The 19436-nt window shown below is 40.8% G+C and overlaps 1 protein-coding gene across 1 annotated transcript in view; it reads right to left on the minus strand.

The window, feature by feature from the left end:
* The window catches only part of kcnh1b (potassium voltage-gated channel, subfamily H (eag-related), member 1b), a 76315-nt gene that overhangs the window by 39769 nt on the left and 17110 nt on the right, over window positions 1-19436 (minus strand). The window contains exons 6-7 of the mRNA XM_022209916.2: window positions 14458-14850; window positions 5407-5836 (exon numbers count right to left, since the gene is read on the minus strand). Of these exons, the coding sequence (XP_022065608.1) occupies window positions 5407-5836; window positions 14458-14850 (823 nt within the window). The remainder of the gene's footprint in view (window positions 1-5406; window positions 5837-14457; window positions 14851-19436) is intronic.

Here is a 19436-nt window from a genome sequence, read left to right on the forward strand (position 1 = left end):
CTTTCAGCCACTTTATGGGCCAGGAAGCTGACAGACGGGGCATGTGAGGGGAGGGCTCAATCCAAAGCTCAGTTTCTTTCAGTGTTCCTCATGAATCTAAATAGAAAATCAAAAGGTTTTATCCAAACTGCACTGCAGCTTCAGTACAGTGTGTCTACAGGAGCCCCAGAGGGGCAAACTGTCAGAGCAAGATGGAGCTCTGCAGACAGGAACTGAACTGGGTTAGAAGTTTGCTTTCATTGGATATTCTGTGACCTCTTGATTTTATTTCAAGTGCATTGACGAATTATATTCATTTCCTTTTAGATGTGCAATAACCCATACTGCAAAATGGAAAAATGGTCAGGTAAAGGGTAAGAAATAAAGTAAGAATATTATTTTTCATTTTCTAGGGTTTAAAATCTAAAAAAAAAAAAAAAAAAACTTCAAACAGTCTCCTGTTTGATGTCCTCTTACCTTCTCTGGAAGGTTGGGTGTGATAATGTGAGACTAGCAGACTGTAGATCCTGACGTGACACGAGATGACGGCGGCTTCCGATTGAGGAGACAAATTGTCAACATAAAAGCTCTTCATCCTTCAGCTCAGTGAGGAAAAGCTTTTACTTGCAGATGTCATTTCTGCTCTGGAAAACCTCCACAGTCTGTCTTGCCTTCAATGTCAGGAATTATGTAACATAAGGTCTGTACCTAGGGTAGCACTGGAGGAAGGGTCATAAGGTCACTAAAATGTAAAGTGTTCTTCCTCCAGAGAGCAGAAACGGAATTAGAACATTTTAAAGAATATATTATTGTAGGAATATAAGTTAACTTGCTATAAATTTTGGTCTGACACTGGTGCTTGAATTAGGCTTCAAAATGAAAATCCAAAAGGTCATCTTCTTGGGACAGAGACTACATATTATGAACGCATGCAGAAAATCTGACTGGTGAAGGCTGGGCAATGATGGCAAAAAAAAAAAAAAAATCTCAATTTTCTGTCTTATGGATGATTCATAGTTTCAATCAGATTTTCTCTCTCTACCTTTACTCAAGATAAAAGCTGGTTCAAAAATTGTTTTATTAAAGTCATACATCTTTCCCAAGTAACTAGGTCTATATGTACAAGACCAGCAAATAAAAACACCACTGGGAAGGCTGTTATCTCTTCACATGTTAGAAAAATTGCAAAGACAAAAAACAGAAGCTGTTGTGCAACAAGAACAAAACAGCAGCACTTGCAAGGGTTAGTATTGTATATGAAATGTCAATGCACCTTTAATCTTCTTCTGCTGTGCCCTGCCTTGTCATATAGGTGACACTGGAATGTGACACAGCTAATGTTAGCTGCTCTTTGACTGTACTCCTGGAATTGGGACAGGATCTGAATCTCCAGAAGAGACACGTTGCTCCCATTCCACTACTGCTTTAGTCTCTCGTGCCTCCACTTTAAATCTGAACAGAGTTTTGACAAATTCTCCACAGCACGGAGATCTGTTCAAAATCACAGACCACTGTAGTCCTTGTGGCTGTGGTCCAAGTGGTGAAGCGGGCTGTACACTAATCGCAAGGCTGTCGGTTTGAGTCTCAGTCCCTCTGCATGCCGAAGTGTCATTGGGCAACACACTGATTCCAGATGTTTTTTCATGGATCAAGTTGATGGTCAAGAATCTTGAAGTAATTGGAACTAAAATGATGAGAGTGTGACCAAAACAACCAAGTTCTGGTGCTTGCAGGTGCTGAAGAATCTTCAAAGATTCTCTAGAGACTCTAAAGATGTCTGAAGTGGTAAACAGATAATGAATCACACAGCTGGCAGGATATAAATGTACCAGGCAGGCCATCGACAGCGTACTGGCAACGAAAATAACGGGAGATGTTAAATTAATTGTTGATGGAAAATGTGTTGAATTTCTGTTGGTAGTTATAATTGTGGGAGTTTTTGATTCATTTCAAGCAGGGTGTATGTGACATTTACCATAAGCCTAATATGGATTTCACAAACTCAATAAACGACGTGATTCGGATTGATTGCTTCTGTACTAAAGCTTTTTTTGTTTTAGAGGCAATATGCACTTCAGACACATATTGTTGTCAGTAGTGTTGTTATACTACTGTGCAGAGGAGCAGGATCAGTCACCTCCAGCTCTTAGGCTGAATCAGGCATCCTGCTGAGCAGTTGCATGTGTGCAGACTGTAGCAGACAGCAGGGAGGGCTGGGAATCCAGCCACTGTGACAGTACAGTTAATATTTCAGTGAGGAACTCCACTACATAAGACCGTAGAGTGTCAGGCCCCATCACATCTCTGAGGAAGCAACTGCTAACAGAAAGGCCGTTCATCTGTCTGCATAGATCGAGTCAGACAGGTCTTTCTAAATCTTGAAAATGCTCACAAGTGTCACACAGTTCCAACTGCGCCCATTAGCAAGCACAATCTTGAACATGTAGACCACGAGTCTTCAGGAAAGACCAGCACATCAGCAGGTAACAGCAGCAATCAGTGTAGACAGGGTCCGCCTGCATCCAAAGGCATCTCTGTCACAGTTGTCTGAGGCGATCCAATGCCTCTCATGTGCGCCTTTTTTCCGCCGCGGTCAGCTATTTTTACACACGGGTCGGTTTTTCCTGGAGCAGCTCTCATCTCTGGAGCATGAACGACTCGGGGGAGTGGGGGGAATTATCCAGATAATCCCAACTAAAGGTCCCCTTACACGCTTTTCTGAAGCTTGCAATGAGCTATCTCTGTTACATCTGCACAAACTCCATCTACTGAAGAAGACATTGAAATGCAGACTTTGCTATAACCTGTAAAAACAAAAATCAAAACTACTTCTAGTACCACTACTTTGCTAACTCTTGTTAAACAAAGTGTTCCAGGAACTAAGGGGCTACGGGAACTAAACTACTACAACTCAACTTCTGCTTCTTTGAGTGTTGTAGTGCTTATATTTTGTCAAATTTTGATGCGACAATCAATCATTTGCATCAAATTATGAACTCTTAAGGTGCCATTTATCAACATTATGTAAACCTTTTTGTTTTTGATTTGGTGTGATTAAACAGCAGACATGACTGCAAGGCAACACATTTCAGTCTTTGGATGACTGAGATAGATGGTAAAGAAAGACACTCAGCTGGCCTATTGTGCCTTATGGTCAACATTTAGTCACTGTTTCTTATTGTGGATGAGGTGTGTCTCTGTGAAACTGTGTGAAAGCAACACATCATCCTTCAAGCTAATGGCTGCAGGCGGAGCCGACGAAACAGAGGGCGATCAGACAAAACAGGAAGAGCTTGTAGGTTCAGATGACGGATTGTAGAAAGGAAACCACCAAAACAAAGCTGCAACATCCCATCCCTCTGAGAATGACTGACAGCTATTTCAATCCAAACACTACAGAACAAATACATCAAGTCAATGTTTTCTGATGTTTTCAAGTGCTGGTTTACATCAGGTATGTTTATAGACAGCGGTTCTGATTCTAAAGACTCTCAGTGCCTCAGTTAGCTTTTAGAAGTCAAGACTCCTTCGAGAGGGGTGACATGGCTCAGTGGGTAGAGTGGCCTTCTTGCAACCGGAAGGTTGCCAGTTCGATCCTCGGCCCGTCGTGCTCATGTTGAGGTGTCCCTGAGCAAGACACCTAACCCCTAATTGCTCCTGATGGGTCGTGGTTAGCGTGGTAGCTTCCGCCATCAGTGTGTGAATGGGTGAATGTGACCGTTATAATAACAGTGCTCTCTTCCTGGCACACAAATGTTTGAACTTATAATTCTTCTGTCACTATTGTGCTGGGGCACAATCACTGTATACTGGGCATAACACCATCCAAGATGAGAGTGATTGTTCTTTCCTCTATAGCAGAACGACAATAAGGTGCAGACAGATGATGTTCCAGCACTGTGGAGATAAGTGTGGATACGCAAAACTACATGACACATACAGGAGACGCATATGGTGAAGCAGAATAGATCAGAGAGGACATAGAAAAGCATCAGTAGAGGCTGTCATACTGAGCTAAAAATTAAACAAATGAAGCTCAATAGTGTAAATATCAAATACAAAATCCCCTTTTTTTCTAGTCATCCACTGTCTCAGAAGATTTGTCATGGTGATCCTTTACTAGGCTAAACCCTCACAATGCTTTCTACTTGAAACTGCCCATACTCTACAGTACTAATCAGAAAAAGTGTCGACTTCTTGCATCCAGATTAATATATTTTTAATTGGCTTAATTATAAACAGGGATTAATAATTAACACTCTTAGTTTAAAGTTTATTCAATTCTCCCTGAGATTTATCTGGCAGGATGTGTCAGATAATGAAGTCATCCATCCATCAATAAATTATTGACAAAACTTTGTGACTCTTATGTTTGCTCTGCTCTGTTTATGTACAGAAGGATGATGGGATACCATATTCATTTTGCCAGGAAATACAGGTGAAGGATGGATTCCTTGATGTCTGGAGGTCTAACAGGGTCATTTTATATCAGTCAGCGTTATATAATGATACTGACCAAATTTGACAGGTCCTGCATTTATGTATTAACATCAAACTAGCAAATTACATGTTAATAAGGTTGATTAATTGGCCAAATCAAAACAGGTGCTGTGTTATTTATGAATAAATCCTACTTAAAATCACATGTAGGCTTATTGACACAAATCACAAACTATAATATCCTTGGAAATTTGGGGTTACTCTGTCTCTATGTTCCTGTTTGACTGCATTATGAGAAAATGTGTTTTTGCTTTGGCTTCAACGGGTTAATCCTGTAATCAATCAATATTTATAATCAGCCCTCCACAGCAGTTTCATGGTTTAATTCCCGGCCGACCCGAGCTTTAGCTGCATGTCACTCCTCTTCTCTTTCTCCTCCAGTTCCTATCTCTCTACACTGTCCCTATTGAATAAAGGCATACAGTCTAAGAAATAAGTCATTAAATTTAAAAGTGAAAAGAAAAACAGTATCAAATATGAGTATCAACAATTATTTAAAAGACTGTGTATTGTAAAAAGGTATCTCTGATAGTTACGGATGCTACAACACTACAGAAACTTCTTTAGCGTCTTTATCCTTATTTTGAGTAGGAAGTAGCTACAGACCTACCAACATTTTCTGTTACATAAGTCTGTCAGACAAGCTCCAATGCGTAGCAACTGCCTTTAAAACAACTTCTAGGTGCTGTAATTTATATTTAAATTCTTATGCATCACACAATACCACTAAGAAGGCATCTCATTAGCTCAAATTCATTCTGGTCCAAACATCTAGTCAGATTCAGATGGTCTGACCTGGACAGAGCTCTGACCCCAGACTGTGATGGTAAGCTCACCTAGATGCTGCAAAACAGCCAACGTCAAGAAACAACTAAAGAAAATAATAAACCAGACTAGCAACCACGGAAGAAAATGACAATGACTCACATCCGATCATCATCATGGCCACAGCGAAGATCTTCTCTCCGTCTGTGTTTGGTGCAATATTTCCGAAGCCGATGCTGGTCAGACTGGTCATGGTGAAATACAGCGAGGTGATGTAGACCGAGTCTTTGCTGGGTCCGCCCTCCCAGCGGCCCGAGCCTGAGGCATTGAATCTGTACGGCGTCCCCACCGTCTCTCCAAGAAGGTACAACCAGCTGTCCATCCTTACTCGGTTGGTGTCCTCGTCAATCACCTCGTAGTCTCCAATGCTGTACCAGATGCAGGCTAGCCAGTGGGCCGCCAAGCCAAACACACACACCAGTAAAACCAGTACGGCAGCACCGTATTCAATGTAGTGGTCCAGCTTTCTGGCAACACGACCCAAACGCAGCAGACGGACCACTTTGAGAGAGCTGAAGAGGCTGCTGATTCCCTGGAGAGCAAGAGGAAAAGAAACAGAAATAATTTAATTTGTGGCATTTATTTCAATATTTTTAATTTTCAAGTCAAGATAAGCAAATACTTTTCATCTTTTCGGGATATAAAAGTTCTGAAACATTTAGATCATCATGAGACACAAAAGATCCTGTTGCTCAAATGGAAACTAAATCACCAGTATGACAATACTGGCCAACGTATGTCACACTGTATCTACAACAACTTAAAATATCAGCTTATGTTATTTGATCAAACATTTTTACATGAATTACAAACTGTGTTACAGATTAATTTTCGATCAGGGACTCTGTGTGCAGAGAGGACACTTTTATTGATGCTTTTATTTTGTAAACGCTTTTAATGATTGAGCTGCAAGCACAACGGACATTTGTATGTTCGATCACAGACTGTTTTGTAGTCCCATTGTTAGTCCTATTCTTACTTGCCTCTTTGTAAACGGTGTTTACAACTTTGTTCTGATTGTTTTTAAATCTGATTTCATGCCTAAACACTATCAATTTATTGATACATCTTAATATTGACATACTGTCAGTTAAAGTGATTCACTCACCCTGGTTGGTCATTTGGTTGGCTTATTTACTGGATCTGATCAATCTAAAGATGTCTCATGTTCTGTGATCCATGTAAGTCGATGGTTAATGCGATCCAAATTCAGACACAGAAGACGGTATCAGAAAAATCATGAAGTCTGATTTTGGGTAAGCAGACAGACATACAGTGAGCAGTTTTCTACATTATAAGAATTTACACAATTGAGCTACTCCGTTTATATAGTAGCATGTGGTTTTGGATTTATGTAATTCTTATACAATGAATTAGCTACTATATTTTTCAGGATATATTACATTTTGTCCTGTTTGTTTCATTATCTGTTGTGACATGTCTTACTGTAACAATGTCTTGTGTTGCATCATGACTTCTATCTACTTGAAAACAAAACAAAAAAGAAACTTGAATTGCAAACAAAAAAAGAGCATAAAGAGATAAAAAATAATGTACAAGTGAGCTCTGATTTGTTTTTGGTAAGGGGACGTTTCTGCTTTAATAATACTCAGTTCTAGTTGGGTGAAGATTGTTTTTTGGTCTCCCTTCAGCTAAAATGTGATGCTGATAGTTTTCGGTCCATACGTCATAGTTTCCCAAAGGTTCGAATCCACGCTTTAGTTTGGAGAAAGTGGCTTAAAGTTGAGACTGAAAGGGTACCGGCTCAGTCTCCAGATTACAAAGTCAAATCTGAACAGAGAAAGAGGAAGAGCAGCACTTGTCTGCTCCTCATCATTTCTAGAGATGCACCCTTGAACAAAACCACTGAGCAACTTCACCGCTTTAAGAAGCACTGATGGTTGCTGCTGCTGTGTGACGCTGCAGGTATTTCTTAAAGTCAGAGGACTGAATGTGGGCAGCAAACAGGACTTCAAAGTATTACTGTCTATTAATGTCCCAGTAAAATCTGCAATTACATTCAGTAAAATCTGAACAATACTGTTTCTGACATTAATGTTTCATGTCTGCCAGAGTGACAGTGATAGCTGCATTTTAACAGCCATGTCAATGTGTTATGTAAAAGATTCCCATTGATGGTGCCACCTGGACTCAAGCCAGACATTGGTCTATCCCAGTTAGAATGCCTGGGTGCTGGTGTGTGATATTGAAAGTCCCGAAACATCCGATGACCCCAGGAAACATCACTGACGATGTGTATATAAAAAAAGAAGGAAAACAACCAAAAGACATAATGTTGACTAGAGATGTTGCAGAGCTCTGTGTGTGCAGAAATGTCAAGAAAAGCTCTGCTCACTGCAAAAAAATGTACTTTACCGTCTGTAATACATCCATTAGCAACGACGTATTCCTCCCTCTCACTGATGATTCTAAGTTTTACTCTTCTACATTAGTTTTTATGACCGGAGAGGCTTTCAACTCTACATATTCCAGTAAAGTAATCAGCGGCCCCAGAACCTATAAGGACGGACCCAAAGCCACAACACCAGGCACCACACACAAAGCTGTTGTGTTCACTTTGGTTTCAAGGACACAGCCAAGTGAATGATTGGGAGGGAGTGTCACACATTTATGTTTCCTGAACAAATGGAACTACAATAAATACTGGTAGAAACTAACAACAGACACATCAATTTACAGGGTTAAAAAAGGATAGGATAGATTTAATATTTTCTAATGTATGAGTGTATGCTAACATGCTTATTATGTTTATTATCTTTTATCTTCAATTGTTTGTTGTGCTAACATTTCATGAGCATGGAGTTTGAACGGTCCAAAAACATGCTGAGGTTGACTGGTCATTTCTCTCTCTGAGCCCTGTGACAGACTGGAGACCTGTCCAGATGTCCCCTGCCTTCACTCTGAGTCACTGGGGATAGACTCCAGCTCCCCACGACCCGAGGAAGGAAGGAAGGAAGGAAGGAAGGAAGGAAGGAAGGAAGGAAGGAAGGAAGGAAGGAAGGATGGATGGATGGATGGATGGATGGATGGATGGATGGATGGATGGATGGATGGATGGATGGATGGATGGATGGATGGATGGATGGATGGATGGATGGATGGATGGATGGATGGATGGATGGATGGATGGATGGATGGATGGATGGATGGATGGATGGATGGATGGATGGATGGATGGATGGATGGATGGATGGATGGATTTTGTCATGAACCAAAGCACTGGACAAACAAAAATTCTGTTATAAAAAGTCACGAAAGAAAATCACAAAAGCCAAATTTATGTCCATTGAACAACTGTTTATATGGAGCTATGCTGCTTCCATGGTTTTAAGTGTGGTCATGTTATAACCTCTTTATTTTATCGCATGTCTTTATTTGAAAGTCAGGCATTCTACAGCCATGGTTATGGGAGAAAATATCTCAAGTGCAGTAGGCTGTACAAATGATTTCATGAAACAACTGGTTCTTAACTGAGGTTGATAGTCGATTTTTTTTCCTTGCTCTCTCTGTTCTCCATTAGTATTTTTCAAGTTGGGATGAATATAGTGTGTATGAAACATGTATAAAGAGCATATCAAACATGTATGACGCATGTAGCAGCTGCCACCTACAGAAACATCCTGTTTGACTCATCTGTCACGTCACGCAGCCTCTCATCAGACCGCTCAGCCACTCTCCATCTCCTCTCAACAACACTGTTTCCTCACCAGGGATGCACCCAGAATGCACTGCTGCTCGATCGCAGTCCTCAGCGCCGGCACTGAGAGACACAGAGCATTCTCACTGTGACTGAAGGGGGAATGAAAAGGTCGATCTCAGTCTGATGGGCTGCAGCGACGGGGTTAAATCTCTTGACACATCTCCCTTCACTCAACAACTGTTTTTCTCTTCTCTGTAGAACATAACACGGGGTATTAAATAACACTTCATTGTTTCTGTTCTTTTTCTTTGCCTCTGATCACGACATAATTATCTAATCACTGGGACTTTGTTTTCCTGCTGTCAGGGGTGAATTGTCCTAGTAAGAAGCTGTCAGGGCAGGTTCTCTTTATGTTGAAATCACAGCTTTTTGAACAAACTAGACAGACAAAATGGACTTCTAGATCAACATTATAATCTGATTTGATTTTGATCGCAACTGATGCAATCATGACTTTATGTTCTGAATTTAACAGGTGACGATAACAGCATAAGAAAGTGTTGATAAATGATTTTTATTTCCCCTCTGTCTAACTTCTGAGGTACTATGACGAAAAAATGCTGGTCGATACCCGATTCTTCACAGCAAAAACTAGATTAAAATAAAAAGTACACTAAACAATAATGTGAGGTGTTTTTAATACCTTCTCATGAGTGAAAGCATTTTACATTCAGACAGTGTGTGTCTGTAATCTTATCGGTTGTAACTGGTGGAATCATTTTTGGACTGAATTCATTAATCCCCTGAGAACGCAAAAATATCTTAAACTACAAAAACATGGAAGCAACACACAAATAAGCTACGGTCGTATTGCTGTATTTTCTGCAGTTGGCAGAGGAGACAAATGACCGATATGGTTGTTCAGGACCTGTTATCTCTTCTGCAAGTTCTACAAACAATGGTACTGTATTCATGATTTCGGTTTTCGTTTTGCCTCCCAAGCTAAATCTAAAGAGCAAAAGAGCAATTTAGCAAACAGCTGTCATCTGACTTTATCGCTGCTCTGCCATTCAGAGTATGAGTTGCTGTTATAATGCTAATGCCAAGTGACCTGTAAAGATAAAAACAAACTTTTTCTCTTCAGCAAAGTGTGTGTTGTATTTCTGGGTCGCATTGTTGTAAGCTACAAAAACAGCAGACAGTTTGCAAGGAGACAAGAAGTTGTTTGTCCAGACATAATTTATTGATGCTTTAAGCAGCACAGAGGAAATCAGGCCGCCCTCACTTGGGTTAAGTTGAAAAAGATGTTTCATAGAGGAAAGCAGGTGCAACTCTCCAGAGATGCTTTGAAATTGGGTTGTTTGTATCAAAGAAGAAGTTTTTCCCCCTTCTCTGATGGTGGAAAAATTATCCCAAAATCATCAAGACATTACAAGACTTTTCCGTTATCTTCGGGGTGTCACCTATCATTTGGGAGGGAAACAAGTTTAAAGTCAATATGTTTGTGGACACAAAATTATCTGGTGAATGAGCAGAGTGGACCATCTTTAAACAGATGTGCAACAGACTCCTGTGCTGTTAGTCAGCCTTAGAGCAGTTTAAGATAAAAGGGATTATTCTGCTCAAAGAGGATTCCCCCTTCATCTTTTCTATTGTCTGCTCTGAATAAAACACTGGAGAGACGTGGAACTAGAGTGATTTAGAAGATATTTTTGTTGCTGCACTGGACATTTTTGACACATCAGCACTTTTGCGGTCCTCAGTCGCGACCTTTCTCTCTGGATCTACAGGAAGTAATGACATGCTGTGAAGTCACTGGATGAATGTAAAACAGTGCACTCCATCATTTTGATTAGGCTCCCAGAAGCCAGCAGGCCACTGCATCGTCTTTAATTTCACACCTCAGCTGGATAGACCATCGCTGCTGTGGGTCACATACGACTGCACAACACTGTAGACAGAGTAAGAGCCGACGTTTCTGTATTTAATGACTTATGTTGATACTTTTTTTTTTTTAACAAAGGACATTATTGAGTATGAGTTTCTTTCCTCAGAGGTAGCTCTGGGCAGTGCAGTGTGAAAATAAAACTGCAGAGAATTGAATCTTACTTCAGTTAGATCATTTATCACAAAAAAATCATTGCCACAGCAGCAACACAAGAGCTAAAAATGCAGATATTGTCCTACATCTACCAACAAACTGTGTAGTCCCAGATATCCAATCCATTGTAACTATTAAAAAAAACAACTAACTTTTGCAGTCTATGTTTTACAGGAATTACGTGTTTGTAAGTTTGTTTGTTTCACTACTATTAATATTTATACTAAAATAATGAAACATTTACAGTTGAACACATTTAAGTATAAGGCAATAGTTAAAATGGAAGGTGGTTAATCCAACAAAGCACATACTTCACTAGAATGAAAAAATAGGATTGTACCAGCTCGTATCGGCTGATCTCGTCGCCAGCTAGCAGTTTAGCTGATTTTTCCTTCTAGACCATGAGCTCATCTAGCTGCTGCCTTATCTTATTAAGTGAAATAAGAAACTGAAGAATCAAAAACAATACCATTGCAGCACTTAGTTTTGGTGTGATATCGTGCTTTTAGCAGAGAGTGCAGCAGGTGTGCTACGAGTCCAACAGCACACAGATGACACATTTACAGGGCAGAATATTTTTATATGAAATATGTATAAACTGGATGTCAGAAATTCAGACATAGCGTTAAACTCAATTTTTTACCAAATATCTATTTATTTGCTCTACCTCCTTGTGATTAAATGTCAGTAAATACAATTGTTCACATTACGGTAATTAAAGGAACGTAATTTTCTATCACATACACAAATGAAGGCCTAAAAATAAATTTGCAAGTCGCATCCTAAAGATCAATAATTCCATACAAAATATATATTTACGGCACAAGCGTCTTCTTCAGTTTCAACAACAACCATACTTCTGCGAATGAAATCAAATGAGAATCAGCCAAAACATTTAATAAAGAAAGGGGTTAACTAAACAGCTCCAGTGATTGTGAATCCAAGCCATCTCTATAAGACCCTACAACATGTCCTGCACTAAACAGAGTGAGCTGCTGTGAAGAAAAGCATTTTGAACAAAAAATGAATGGACCTAAGAACCACTCTCTCACTCTTTTTGCTCGGTACATATAACAAGTTAGTGAGTAAATACAAAAATATAAAGAACTAAATTAACAAATAACATTGAAAACAAAAATAGCTGAAAGCCTTTCCTCTAACAAGCTAAAAATACTGCTGCTGCAAGGCTCATTCCTTGCTGCATTCACACCAGCAGTGTGTGTATTTAGTTGGTTGTATGTGACTCAGTAGTATTTAAATGGAAATATTGGGCGTGAAACGATCACATTTGTTTTGTGTTGCATAAACAATGCAGAGAATTTTTAAAAAAAAAAAATCAAAATAGAATCAGAAAATATTTTCTAAATAAAGAGTTTGATTATGATTGTGACATTGGCTAGAATAACAAATATATCCATAACTGAAATTAACCAAATGGTTGAGTTTTTTCTCAGCACACATCCACTGTTAGATCTGACAGTGTGACATCACCTACTTCAGGCCACGATTGCAAGCAGGTTGCTGGATTTCCTCATCACCAAAACACCATTAGAAGCAAAGTGTGTAGCTGTTCGCAGGCTGCTTCAGTCCTGAACAGACTCCAAATGATTGAGCAGTAAAACCTATGGACTTGACCAAAACTACAGGCTGAAAAACAGAGGAAACCCTCAGTCGACTCACCCCAGACGATGGACACATGCCACCAGAAATGTTTTAAACCACAGAGTCTGTTATTATTATACACGTCTGGTTCATGTCACGTCAAAACAGAAAGAGAAAGCACTGCCACTGTGATGTTTCAGCTCCACACTCCAATTAATCTGAATGAAAAACAACTTGATACGCGGTGTCAGCTGTAACTTAATGTGAACCCCCTGACTGTGTTATTTAACATCCAGTGAGGAAGAAGACAAACTTCGAGCAGTGTCCAGTGACAAGATAATTAATAAGCGGAGACCAGCTGCTATCATTTGTTGACTGCAGTGCAGATAAACATGACTGAACCTATTCTGACCAAAGGAACTAGTGGTTATTTTAAATTATATGCCATGTATTTGGTACTCATTCACAAGTTTTGGTTAGTATTTGTCGTTTCTATTTTGGAAATTCTATGATTTGAAACCATCTCGCTCTTTTTGTGTCAGGTAGTTGTGACATAATCTGGGTCATTACTACAGAATTAACCCCCGACAAATGTGGAGGAGACCAGAGGGTATTCCATGGCTCTGCAAACTGCAGGTCATTTGATCTGGGAGTCTCAGACCATCCTGTTTCTTTCTCTACGTTTGAGCATTTCTGATGCTCACTGATGCTATGGATTTTTTGTATTTTTATTTCTCCAACAGAAAAGCCAACACTTCTGTGAGATTCTACCAATTAACCTAGTTTCTCCTCTGTTTTATCAGAATTTCTCAGCACATAAACTTACAGTAGTTGTTCTCTGTGGGGTTCTTACTGTTATACAGACAGAGAGGGTTTTTAGCTAACCAACAAAAATTAAGATACCCAAAGGAATCATTTGCATCAATGTCCAATGCAATTTCTATTGTACAATTTATTCCACTGCAAAAGAAAAGCAGCAAGTCGTTGATTTGTTACTTCAGCCCCATAAAGGCCTATTTAAGCACATTTCCATTTTCCTTGTAATTAATAGATAGATATGAAAACTAATATATACTTGCAAATTTCCCCACTGTGGGACAAAATAAAGGGTTGCCTTTACTTGAAAGAGCTTGCTGGCACGGAAGAATAAGAAATACTAGACTTTGATCCCCAAACAATACTCTGATTTATTCTTTATCGATTTGAATCTGCAAATAACACCTAATAATAACAACTATATAAATATGTTGCAATCTTACAATAAGCTTAATCAAAACCAAATGACTTAAACATAAACCAAATCTGTGAGACAAAACGGTTTTGGGTCTGATCTAAACTGGCCCTGAAACTCTCATAATATTGAAATTAGTATTGGAAACATTTTGATTAACTGAATCCTTGGGGTTTTACTGCAATAGTCCAGCCAGGTATGGTACATATTACAGCCAACATGCTGCAATATTAGAGCTGTAATGACTGAATGGCATCAGCATATGCTACGTCTTTATTTGTCAATATCAAAGCACGTCAACTCTTCAGACAAACAGTCGTTTTGAGTTTGCTCCTCAGATTGGCACATCCTGACTACTGTTCACTCACTAGTCCATGCTATGACTATTCTGTCTGCTACTCTTCTGTCTGTATGATGCACCTGCTGTGTGCTATGAACACTGTTAGAATAACATCTAATGGATGAGCCACATGCTCGCATGTATTACTTTTGACTTCTTTACAGTGTTTAAGGAAGCTGTTGTATTGTGAAATACTAAACAAATAAAAGTCCACTGACCTCATCAACATTCTCAAAGGCGTTGATGACATCATAAGGCAGGCAGGACAGCAGGTCAATGACGAACCAGGTCTTCACATAGTTCATGCGAATAAGTTTTGGGTCAGAAATCACCTCTCCGGCTGGACCAACGAAGGTGGTATGGAAATTAAGGACGATGTCGACGAGGAAGATGACGTCCACAATGCTGTCCACTACCAGCCAGGTGACGTTGTTCTGCTTGGTTTTGAAGGAGACATTGTAGGGCACCATGATGGCGGTATAAAAGGTGAGGATGAGAATGACCCAGTCCCACGTGGTCTTGAAGAGGCAGTAATGTAAAATGATGTGTGGTGGTGTCTTCGGCGTTTCCTGTTTGTACTGAGGCAAGATGTCCGAACCCAGCTGAAGAACCTGAGACGCACAGAAAACATCACAATCAGAGACTCAGGCAACAAATGTAACAAACTCTTCATGAAGACAATGGAAATACAGCTCAAGATGATCAAGATAGCTTGGGGAAAAAAAAGTCTTTCAAGGCAATGTTTCACAAGATCACCTCTGAGGTTATTGTTTAGTTAAGTAAAATGCCGGTCACTGCATAGGATGAAAACGGTTGTCTCCAGTGTCAAATTCGGGAGATTTTACAAATTTAACAGATTTTGAGAGTGTTGTTGAGATTGAAAAGTGGGTGATCGTATGCCACTTCTGTTCAGTATTGACAGGACAGGAGCCGGAGAGTTCTACTGCGATAGGCCACAACAGTCAAGAGCCAACGGGATTCCCACCCTGGAGGCATAGGCAAATCTTTTGTCAGGTTTTATGACAGGCAGTTAGCGTTGTCAAAAGTTTTGTAATTCAAGAATGTTAGAACATAATGTAACTGCAAATGCAACTTAAAAATTTGAAAGAAAAATCATGAGACTTTAAGTGTCCCAACAGTATAAGCTGTGGACTGAAAGAAAGACAATCATTCAGTTGTTCAAGGAAAATTTGCCACGACGTATGACATTGTGAAATTTACATACTTACTGGGGCAGTACTGGTATTACAGTAAGACATCAATTACTACTATGGCACAAGAGTAATAATTTGATGTGTTGGAGGCAAATAAACAACATACCACTTCTAGAGGACCAAAGGGAAATCAGGATAGACCACAAGCATATTAGACAACTTTGACCAGCGTTTTAACAGTGTGTCTAAGCAGTCAGGGTGGCAGCAACAGGACAACAGGTCACTATTTGTTCAACCACAGTTAAATGCAAAATTAATTTAAAGGTCTTAAAGGTTGTTCTTGTTTTTTAGCAAATTAATGAAAGTCTCACATGTCCCCAGAATGTGGCCTCGAGAAGGCTCTGGCAGCCATTGGATGGGGAGACTGTGTTCCTAGTCCAGGGAGAAATGCTGACCCAGACTAGGAACTGCTGGGCAGTGGAAAGAGTACTTTGAGGAACTCCTCAACCCAGTTAGCACATCCTCTGATGAGGAAGCAGAGCTAGAATACTTGTGGGAAGCTTCGCCCATATCTATAGCAGAAGTCGCTGAGGAAGAAAGTCCTCTTGTGAAGTGTAGAACTGATTCACCCTGACATGCTGAAGGCTCTGGACATTGTTGGGCTGTCTTGGCTGACACACTGCTTCATTGTTACTTGAACATCGATACAGTGCCTGTGGAGTGGCAGACCGGGGTGGTGGCTGTGATTTTTAAAAAGGGTGACCAGAGGGTGTATTCCAGTCATTGGGGTAGCACACTTCAGCCTCCCTGGGAAATTCTACAATCCCACAATTTCACTTAGCAGACACTTTTATCCAAAATGGTAAAAGGAATTTATTTATGTTTCTGCAGTCTGTCGAGTGCAAAGGTGTTGGTGCAGCATCTGCAGCAATGTGTCCAGTGTACCGAGCCATCACTGAGCTGGAAGGCAAAGTTCACAATCTACCAGTTAATCCTGTCAACACCTGTGGTCGTGAGCTCTGGGTAGTGACCGAAAGAATGAGACTGCAGGTACAAAGGGGGGAAAAAAAATAGCTTTCTCTATAGGTTGGCTGGGCTCAGCCTAAGAGATCAGAGTCGAGTTGCTGCTTCTTCGTGTCAAATGAGCCAGTTAAGGTGGTTCGGACATCTGATTAGGGTGCTGGACGACTTACTTCCGAGGTTTTCTGAACAGGTCATCTATCTGGGTCGACCTGAGGGATTATATATACACTGCTCAAAAAAATTAAAGGAACACTTTTTAATCTAAATATTGCATGAAATCAGTGAAACATGTGGGATACTGATCTGGTCAAGTAAGTAACTGAGGGGCTTTTTAGTCAGTTTCAGCTGCTTTGGTGTTCATAAAATTAAAGCTGCTGTCCGGAGTTTCCGTTTGTTTTCAATTTATGTATCATTTTTTAACAAAGCTTAAATGTGTTAGTCTAGTTCGATACTATAATATAAAGTTAGTATAACGCGATATGAAAATTTATTCCTGAGCTCCGCCTTCCTCTCATAGACCCCCATGTTATTCCAAAAAGCGCCGGTCGCTGCCGACCAATCAAGTTCGAGCCTCCGCTTTGTCATGCTGTCAATCAACGGTTATGCGCACAGCAAGCAAGCCCATGCAGAGGAGGGCGAGCTACGCACTACGCAACCGCGCGCACATTTGTTTTGCTTGTGGAGGAGAAAGCATCAGGGATCAGCAACTTCCAGAAAAGTTACCAATCCCACGGCTTGTCAGGCCAAGAGACTGCCGGATGTTTTTTGGCTCGGGGTGCTCGCGTCGCTCCCCGACCACGGCCTCCATAGCCCGCCTGACGGCTTCGTTGAGATGCCCGACCTCTGGAGGAAGATGTTGGGGCGTCTGGGACATACTCTTGGTCAGAGGAGTCATGCAATTCTGAACTCTAGATAGAAATAAATAAACAATGTAACACATATACACGCGTAAATGTACTAAGTTTGATAAACAACGTAATCGAGAGGGATACACGAGTGTAATCACATATTGAAACTTTACTCGTTAGTCCTAGCAGATTCATGTTATTTTGGTATTAGGACAAGTTAGACTCAATACAGCATTCTAACGTAATTCCTTTATTATTTACTAAATGTACTAAATGTAGAAGAGTGGAAAACAGTAAAACAGGCAAGATGCTGCAGCACTCCGGGCACTTCTCTCATGTACTGCGCGCGTGCACAAATAAAGGGGCGAAATCAGAGGGAGGGAGGGACCAACAGTGTTTTGGGAGACGCTGCGATTCAAACTCCGGACAGCAGCTTTAACAACAGATGCACTAAAGGGGTAACAATGAGACAACCCCCAAAACAGGAATGAGTTTACAGGTGAAGGCCACTGACATTTTTTTCCTTCCTAATATTGTCTGACTGTTTTTCACTAGTTTTGCATTTGGCTAGGGTAAGTGTCACTTCTGGTAGCATGAGGCGATACCTGGACCCTACAGAGGTTCCACAGACAGTCCAACTCCTCCAGGATGGCACATCAATGCGTGCCATTGCCAGAAGGTTTGCTGTGTCTCCCAGCACATTCTCAAGAGCATGGAGGAGATTCCAGGAGACAGGCAGTTAGTCTGGGAGAGCTTGACAGGGCTGTCGAAGGTCCTCAACCCATCAGCAGGACAGCTATCTGCTCCTTTGTGCATGGAGGAACAGAATGAGCACTGCAATAGCTCTACAAAATGACCTCCAGCAGACCACTGGTGTGAATGTCTCTGATCAAACAATCAGAAAGAGATGTAATGAGAGTGGTCTGAGGGCCCAGCGTCCTCTAGTGCCCGCTGTGCTCGCTGACTGGCACTGTGGAGCTCGGCTGGCATTTGCCATAGAACACAGGAATTTGCAGCTCCACCACTGGTGCCCTTTGCTTTTCACAGATGAGAGCAGGTTCACCCTGAGCGCATGTGACAGGCATGAAAAGGTCTGGAGAAGCCGTGGAGAACGTTATGCTGCCTGTAACATTGTTCAGCATGACTGGTTTGGTGGTGGGTCAGTGATGGTGTGGGGAGGCATATCCATGGAGGGACGCACAGACCTCTACAGGCTAGACAATGGCATTCTGGCTGCCATTAGGTATCAGGATGAAATCCTTTGACCCATTGTCAGACCCTACATTGGTGCAGTGGTCCTGGATTCCTTCTGGTGCACGACAATGCCCAGTCTTATGTGGTAAGAGAACTCATGCAGTTCCTGGAGGATGAAGGAACTGATGCCATTAGCTGGCCCCCATGCTCACCTGACCTGAATCCAATAGAACACCTTTGGAACATTATGTTTTGTTCCATCCGACACCATCAGGTTGCTCCTCAGACTGTCCAGGAGCTCAGCGATGCCCTGGTCCAGTTCTGGGAGGAGATACCCCAGGACACCATCTGTCGTCTCATTCAGAGCTTGTCCCGGTATCGTCAGTCATGCATGCAAGCACATGGAGGCCATACAAACTACTGAATACCATTCTGAGTTGCTGCCAAGGAATTTCAGCAAGATGGACTAGCCTGCCACATCAGTTTTTCACTTTGATTTTGGGGTGTCTTGAATTTAGCCCTCCTGGGGGGTTGATAATTTTCATTCCCATCAAACAATGTGGCACTTTTCATTCCTAACACATTATCCAGTCCATATCAATGCTAATATCCAGTTTGTTTTTTCCCCGTATTGAAATATGATTTAATTTTTTTGAGCAGTGTATATCTTACCTGGATGGAAAAGTCATGGGATACCTTATCACCAACATGACATCCACTCAAAGAATGGTGATTTTGACTGATTGATTGATGCAGCTCAACAAAAAATATGTACTGTATCTCATTTAATGGAATAGCTGTTAATTCTTTAAAGGTCCAGTATGTAGGACTTAGAGGGATTTATTAGCAGAAATGGAACATAACATTTTGAATAAAATTTTTAATGTGTAATTAGCTGCAGATATGAACTGTTGTGAAAGTTTGCATTGTGGAAGTTTGCACTAGTAATTAATGAAAATCAAGTTTACACTGCCATTA

This window comes from Acanthochromis polyacanthus, chromosome 3, assembly GCF_021347895.1.
Source record: "Acanthochromis polyacanthus isolate Apoly-LR-REF ecotype Palm Island chromosome 3, KAUST_Apoly_ChrSc, whole genome shotgun sequence".
Taxonomy (NCBI): domain Eukaryota; kingdom Metazoa; phylum Chordata; class Actinopteri; family Pomacentridae; genus Acanthochromis; species Acanthochromis polyacanthus.